At 30.7% G+C, this 8,419-nt stretch overlaps 1 protein-coding gene across 5 annotated transcripts in view; it reads left to right on the top strand.

The window, feature by feature from the left end:
• LOC115884782 (protein hu-li tai shao) overlaps positions 1-8,419 on the top strand; it is a 128,171-nt gene that overhangs the window by 84,520 nt on the left and 35,232 nt on the right. For all 5 annotated transcript variants that reach the window (XM_030903462.1, XM_030903461.1, XM_030903460.1 and 2 more), the window contains exon 4: positions 3,756-3,970. In XM_030903462.1, coding sequence (XP_030759322.1) covers positions 3,756-3,970 — 215 coding nt within the window. The remainder of the gene's footprint in view (positions 1-3,755; positions 3,971-8,419) is intronic.

The raw sequence follows: 8,419 nt of genomic DNA, 5'->3' as shown, positions 1-8,419 counted from the left end.
AGAGAGAATGATGTAGATCTTTGAGTTACCAATAGTTTCCAACACAGGTAGTCACAGGGAGTTCAAGCTTAACAGGTGAATGTCCAAAAAGATTAATTTCAATCGGATAGTATAAAACAAAACAACTCCATCAAAAAGGCACTGAGTTTAAAAAATTGTCTTAGATACTTACTATATACGAATTGGACATGAAGAAGTGTAAATATATTTAGAAATATCTATCTTTTATATTTTTCTAAAATTATTTTTTTTGTTATATTATAGAGTGGTTGTTCGTCACCTTAATATTACAAATTAATTAATTTTTTTTTTTTTTTTTTTTTTTTTTTTTTTATAGTATATATTTTTTATTTGTATTTTTTTTTTAATTTCTTCTTTTTTAACGGATTAGCAGTGTTTATTATAAGGTAAAATAATATGCATTATTTTTATTATCAATTCGTATTTATTTTATTAATAAGATGCTAAGTTGGTTAATAAATAAATAATTAGAACCATTATATTTGTGCGTATATTGTTATTAAAGCCATTGCGTAGCGTTTTCTTTATTAATATTTTTATTATGTCCAAACCTAGTGATGGGAATAATCGAATAATTTTCACCATCGAATATTATGTCAATGATTCATATTTTTCACAATCGAATTAAATAATTCGAATTTATTTAAGTAGTATTAAATAAATAACCTAAAATAAAATTCTCCTAAGCTTACGTGCTTGTCTAGGGTCTAGGGTTTTAAACATCTGAATCCTATTGCCATACCTATTTTTCTATCACTGATATAACATAAAAAAAATTAGTTGCATTTTCAATAGTATTATTCTATAACTTTCCGAGTCCGTTAATAAATTAGAACATATTATAAGTTTTAAATTAAAGTGCCCGAGTTTATGATTGTTTCAATTCCTATTGAGAAGCTCATATCTAAAATAAAAGCTTTCTTCTAAACGATATAAGTATGTCCCTGTTTACGTGCGGTTCGTATTTTTTTAATTTTATCATTGGCAATCAATAATTATTTAGATAAAAGAAGAAAATTAATTTAGTGTTCGGCAGGTGTTTCGGTGAAATTTGGGTGAGAAGGAAATGAACCAAATAATGGTAGTATTCTTTCGTTCTAAACGAAATGAAAATTTTCACTGAAACTGATTTATCCTACGTGGTATAGGAAACAACAAGATTTCTTGATTTTTCTATATCGGATCGTTCCTTTCTTTGTCGATTCCCTTTATAAATCAGTTTTAAGTGAAAATTTTCAGTTGATTCAGAACGAAAGAATACTACTAATAGTACTATACTAATTACTAATATTCGTATTCGTCCATATGATGTTATGTTTTATGTTCATTTGTAATTCGGTTACCACAGATATAATATATAATACTACTAATTTTTATCTCGATTATATCGAAAAAGATAACTCGAATTAGTTAGTTTTAATTTACTATCGAATTAGTCGTATTATTTAATTCGAATTTTCTCAACACTATCCCAAACATTGCTCTTGAGATTTTGTCCCGCTAGAATAACCATCCGCCGCACTGTGGAGGGCTGGTCAGCGCGTGACGTAGCATTCCACGGCGATTTGACGCGATCGAACAGTCCTTTAGAATATATACAGTCCTTGCCCCAAAACAATTATAAGTTTTGGCGGTAAGCCGAGCATTCCAATCTAAACTTGTTTCTTTTATCTATGGACAACAACTGCCATTGCCATTTATGTAAATTTTGGAATATCTTTGGTCGAAATCGTCCTTTCTCTTACTGGGCGTACTTTACATAATCATGATACGTTTTTTAATACTTTTTAAAGTCATCTTTGTTTTCCTTTACTTAAAATTATATCACGAATTTCAAGAATATTTTTATTCTCATTAAATGTTCTGCGTAGGTATATAAATTTGGAGACGAGTTAGGAAGTAACAATTCTAAACCCTGCTATTATCCAATCATAGTCAAAAAGGCCTTCAAAGAGAAATTATTAACGCTTTATTTAAATAAATAAATTTTTTTTTTTTTTTTTATTATTATTTACTATAGCAGGTAATAATAAAAATGTAATAAAAAAAAAAAAAAAAAAATATATAATATTTGTTTTACTGTTGCGTTTAAAACCCATTAATTCTAATGAATTCACATTGATCATTAAAATTAAATCTGTTATGTAAAAAGATGAGCTGATTTTATATGTTATCAATTCCCATTTTAAAGTACTACCTCCAATTAATGTTAATAACCTTATGGAACACATTAAGTGGCATTGGAATTCCTTAGTATTAAGTCATTCACTAACGTACATACATTCATTGTTTCGTAAATTAAAGAGGAATGAATGCATTTTATAATAGTAATATGGTTTTATTACTTTCGCTATTTCTTCCATAATATACCTACTATGATTTATATAGTTAGTTTATTTTTTCAGATAAAAAAACGAAGCACCCTGTATGACTATACCCAAATAAACATTCTACCAGAAGCGCCATTTTATGACAATCACAAATTAGCCCAAAAAAACGGTTTAAAAGTTATTTATATTTTCTAATGCAGTTTTAATATTCATAAATTACTGAAAATAACTCAAAACTGTCACTATTATGTCCAACGACAAGATCCTTGACAGTGACAGATGTGTCTGTCATTTTAATTTCAAAGTAGTTTATTTTATTTTACAAAGAAATAAGTTGGTACAATTGGAACGCGTAGCAGGAAATTAATATATTTAAAATTTGAGTGACAAGTGATTACTTCAAAATATTGTGAAAAAAAAACTGTATAAAACTGAAAAAAAATTAATCGAGTTATTTTATTTAAAAAAAGACGGTATGTGTTAATACAAAACAAACAAGAACAAAACACCACATACCAAAAAATATAAAAAAAACTATTTCATACTTTCAAGCTTCAAGGAACTTACCGCATTTATTATTATATTTATCAATATAACTTTTGTACAAATACAAATTTGTAATATTCCACAGGAATAAATTAAACAACATAAATAAAACAAACTATTTTATTAATAATAACACTTTCAAATTTTATACCTTAGAGGTTGATTAATTAACTTTAATCTTAATTTTTTTAAACCAGTACCTTTTGACATTATTTTTCTGCAGTACTAAAATCCATTATTTACCTATCGTGTGATGTCGATATTTTACAGCTACTCAAGTTTTGAGTATATATGTTTAGTATGATCCTCGTACCATATACGAGATGCACTTATCTACGACGAGATGGTATACAAACTTTATTGATCGTAAATTTATTGGTGTATAAGACTTTCTGCCTGGGCAGCAAGTATTAACTATAAACCGTGCTCTAGGTTTACAGTTAATTTTCCCTCGATTTTTCCTCCACTTGACTTCAAAAGACACAAAACACACGTAATAACACGAATCAAAATGCCAAAAAATCTTCCAAAACGCAGGGTATTTGACATAAGTTGACACAAAATTATAACCTATAATTTGGCAAGACTTTGACAAGCCTCAAAAATCTAAAGGCGAGTTCATACGCATTGGCGTCCGTTTGTCGTTCATCGTTCCGTCAAACCAATAAAATTGAAATATGATCTGTCATTTTTGAAATAAACCAATGAAACTTTTTTTAGTAAAATAAATAGATTGGTATGGGACGTCATCTGCTTTTCTTCTGTCATCGTCTGTCGAAATCTTACCTTAGAAAAAAGAAACAGAGATACTATCAAATGTACTGTGACGTGTATATTATAAAATGTATTTCTTTTTAGGTATAGAGTCAATGGGTTATGCGAAAGGCGAGAAAATTCTTAGATGTAAATTAGCAGCCGTATTTAGATTGATAGATTTATACGGATGGACTCAGGGATCTAATACACTCATCACAGCCAGACTGAATCAAGAAGAGGAACAATTTTTGGTTAATCCGTACGGCATGCTATTCCACGAAATTACCGCGTCAAGTTTAATTAAAGTGGATATGCAAGTAAGTTTGTTCTTTGAAATATCGTATTATCTGTATACCGATTTGGTCATTTTAGAAGTGTGGTCTGGATTTTAACGTGGAAAACAGAGAATAATATAAATGATCGGTTGACACACATCAGAAGCGGCATACAGTGTTGCCGATTTTTACGGTTGTAGGAAAATTTGTGTAGAAAAAAAACTATTTTAAAAACTTTCATGTATACTTACGATAGTATATTTAAGCTAAATATAATCTATTACATCTGTAGTAAAATGAGTAACTAATTGTGAAAAATAAGGTTCCAACCATAGGATACAACAAAAACGCCTACTTGTACGGTTTGAAGTTTTGATGCAAAATCCGGCAATACCGCATAGAAGAAATGTATCAACCCGACTTTTACCTCTTTTTAATACGTTTGATTTTCCATTAAGCTGTCTACATCACTGTCTTACACGTTAAAATCCAGACCACACTTCTAAAATGACCAAATCGGTATATGTTTGGTAATTTGTTGCCTATGCGACCAAATTTTATTCAACAAAAATTGAAATAAAATATTTATGTTAGTTAAAACTTTTTTTTGTTCATTAATTCTACTGTTCGTAATGTTTTCCATGTGTCAAAAGTAGGGAATGCAATCCCGCAAATGCGGGATCCCTCTGAGATTCTGCGGGATCAAAGTTGCGGGATTTACACCAGGGGATTTCCCTTACGGCTTGGCCATTAAAAATAAGTGAAACAAACAAGTTATTGTTAGATTTCTTTCTGGCGTATGTGCGTAAGTGAATAAAAGCGTTTAACTAGTACTTGTGGACAATTTCGTCAAATAAACTGCCGGACATAATTATCGGGAGAAGCAAAATTTTTTAGGGTAAATTTTAAGTTGAATATCTCTTGAACTAAAAAAGATTTTGGGATACGGTTTGGACCAGGTTTTAGATGCCTCTATTGTGATTAAGATACTATGTGGTTTTCGAAAATATATTTAGCGAATTCTCGTATACAGGGTGTTTTATAAGAGTGTGAAAATTTGGTCAAGAATCTTTTTTACTGCAAATTTACAATTTTTAAAAAATCGAAATTTTGACCAAGTACGACTAATCTGTATTGAAATTAGAAAAAAAAACAATTTGATCGGTTTTTTAATTTTTTTGTATTAAGGAAAATTCGACATTTTTTCGAAAAATGTGCATTTTTAGTCATATGATGGTCCTAAATGGTACAAAAAGCTTTGTACATTCTGCATATGCCAAAAAATTATTGATATAGAGTGTATCTAAAAGCAGATAACTAACACAAGTTAAAAAAAAACTTTTTTTGAAAACCCTGTATACATCGGTCCAAATTTCTGTACAGCTAGTTTAAGATACACGCTATATCAATATATTATAGGTCTATGCAAAATGTACAATGCCTTTTGTACCATTTAGGACCAAATAATGTATGACTATAAATGCATATTTTTTCTTAAAACAAACAATTTAAAAAAGCCCACCAAATTGTTTTTTTCTAATTTCAATACAGATTAGTCGTACATAATACATTTCGATTTTTCAAAAATTGTAAATTTTCGGTAAAAAAGATTCTTGACCAAATTTGTATACTATTATAAAACACCCTGTATACGAGAATTCGCTAAATATATTTTCGAAAACTACATAGCATCTTAATCACAATAGATCCGTCTAAAACCTGGTCCAAACCGCATCCCAAAATCGGAGAGAGAAAAGAGGAGCATTTATTGTGTACAATCCCGCAATTTTGCGGATCCGCGGGATTGATTGCTTTAATCCCGCGGGTTTGCGGGATTGAGATTTTGGTGCGGGATTGCATTCCCTAGTCAAAAGTATTAAGCGTCGTGTATTGTAAAAATGTATTTTTTACTCACATTGTCTACTTTACCTCTCAACAAAAACTGATTGACTGAAACCACAACTTATTCAGTACCGTGAAATGGGGTGACTTTGCCTCTTGGGGTGACTTTGCCAAATTCCGTCCGAAAATATGTTAGACGTAGCCGTAGCAACTACTTGAAAAGAACGCGTTATGTGTTATCGGTAAATTATGGGTGGAGGCGCCCCACGTCTCGGAACGTCGCTAAACGCTTGCCGTCAGTTGCGATGTAGCATTTACAGTGCTGTGAAGCCAAATTTGTTTTTAAAGCCTATTTTGTGCGTTTCAAACTTCTACGTGGCTGCAATAGCTAACCACGTTATATTGAAGTAAGTATTATGCAGAAGTTCGTTATAATATTGAGGGTGATGAAGCATATTTTACGTAATTATACTTTTAAATGGGGTGGCTTTGGTCTATCAATAAGAATAAGGAAGAGGGCAAAGACACCCCATATAAGCAACTAACTTTGCCCATCCAGTTTTTTACTTTTTATATATATATATATATATATATATATATATATATATATATATATTTGTTTAATAAACAAAAAAGCGTATTATTGTTGTGTTGTCCTTATTACAACTTATAGCATAGATCACGCGCATTTGAGAAAATACAACAATTTTTGAAATAAACACGATTTAAAGTTCAGAATTGGGCAAAGTCGCCCCACTTCACGGTATCAGCTTGTTTTTGAGTATCCTCGTGTCACTTGCTGCGCCTATTTTCGCCCACGTGGAAGCTGACAGAGTACCAGTCTCAATTGTTTTTTTTTATAAATAAGCTTCACTGGAGCTTAGTGCTTGTTACTTAACATAAAATAAACGAATATCTAGGTAGGCACGCAGATATACATGCAAATGGTTGAAAATGACAGGCTGGTTATGAATAGGCTGTGAGTGAAACAATACCTACAACCATAGAAAAACAGATGGTGGTATGCAACTACCTAAATATACAGTGCAAAAATTGAACATGCATTAGTGAAACATCTATGCTTCTAAACGTTTCAATTAAGGAACGTAAATATTATTTCAGGAGGAGTCTGGAACATCTATTGCCGCCGTTCACATCAAACCATCAAAACAACTCAATGTTTTCCAACTTGTATTTAACAATGAAAGCATTTAAGCAACGATCTTGGTTTTTTTAGTGTTTTCGGCAACTTTTTATTCTCCCGTTACCTGTCGGGAAATTAAGGTGTTGATGTTTTGTGTGCGTTTATACCAACTCTCTTAGTCTACTGTATACTCACACGCTCGGCAAACAAATCAGTTTTTTTATATAGTGTTGGCATTTTGGCGTATAATACAGGGTTAATCGGGTGGTGTTTTTTACCTTAACCAAAGAGTAGATAAGACAAGAGACGACAGTTACGCGCGGTACCTTTCATGTTTGAGTGGTGGGGAGAGTGACCTCGTCTCGCTTGTCCCTTTAAATTTTCGTAATTTTTACGCGGAAAATTTGAAATAGACTATTATTAAAACTTGCTTGTATAGCTTATAAATAGTTACTGTACGGGTAAAGAAATAAATAGAAACGAAAAAAAAAATGAGTTTTCTAAATATTATATAAAATAAATTATAATTAGAAACATATTTGTCGGGGAATAAAGATAATAAAAGCAATATTTTGTATATCGTTGGTAAACAAGATAAAGTGACCAAGTCGATTTGTAAAAAATGTTTTATTTGCGTGTTTTTTTTTACGTATGAACTTGAACAAGTGTAATATCACAATGTGGAGTTTATGTACAAAAAATAGAGTTACTCAATTTTTTTTGTAAAAATATATTACAAGCTTTTAACCATGTCTTCGATCTATGGATTACATTTAGTTTAATAACATAATTATATAGTATATTTCTATAAAAATACTTTTCAGGATCCTTTGAAAAAGAGTGAAATATTATGTTTGTCGAAGAATAAGACCTATTTTTGCAGTCTTTATAAGCACACACATTGCCACCATCTCGTCTTTTCCTGCTACAAAAAAAACTCTGAAAACACACTTTAAAAAGGCAAAAATGCAAGAAAACAACTAATTAGATTTTCTTTATGTTTAAGCCTGATTAGCACAGCTGATTAGCGTTCTAAAATTATAGGTTAGAATAAATAAAATACGCCGTTGTCAGATTTTCAGATTTTATCTGATTATCTTTGAAATCGATCAACTTAGTCATTCTGTTTCTTTGATATTATCAGTACATTGCGAAAAAAGAACCTAAACCAACCTAAACTAAAAATTTACATTTCCGTATTAACATACGTTACTTATATCCTTATATTATTAATTTATTTTCAGAAAATCTTGTTTATTTTTCAAAGAAATATACTTGGCAACAGACAAAATGGGACTTGATGGGACCTTTAAATTTTAATATATCTGCGTCTCTCTCGCGAAATTTTCAATTCTTTGTTCACTGTCGTCTCTTGTCTTATCTACTGTTTGCCTTAACTTTAAAACGGTGCCCGGTGGCGTAGAGGTACAGGCTCTCGTCTACCAATCTCAAGGTTGTGGGTTCGAATCCTACATCCGGCATTATTAAAATAAAAATAGTTTGGG

This window comes from Sitophilus oryzae, unplaced genomic scaffold (genome assembly GCF_002938485.1).
Source record: "Sitophilus oryzae breed Bouriz unplaced genomic scaffold, Soryzae_2.0 scaffold_357_pilon_pilon, whole genome shotgun sequence".
NCBI classification, from domain to species: domain Eukaryota; kingdom Metazoa; phylum Arthropoda; class Insecta; order Coleoptera; family Curculionidae; genus Sitophilus; species Sitophilus oryzae.
This window is presented reverse-complemented; position numbering and strand designations above follow the sequence as displayed.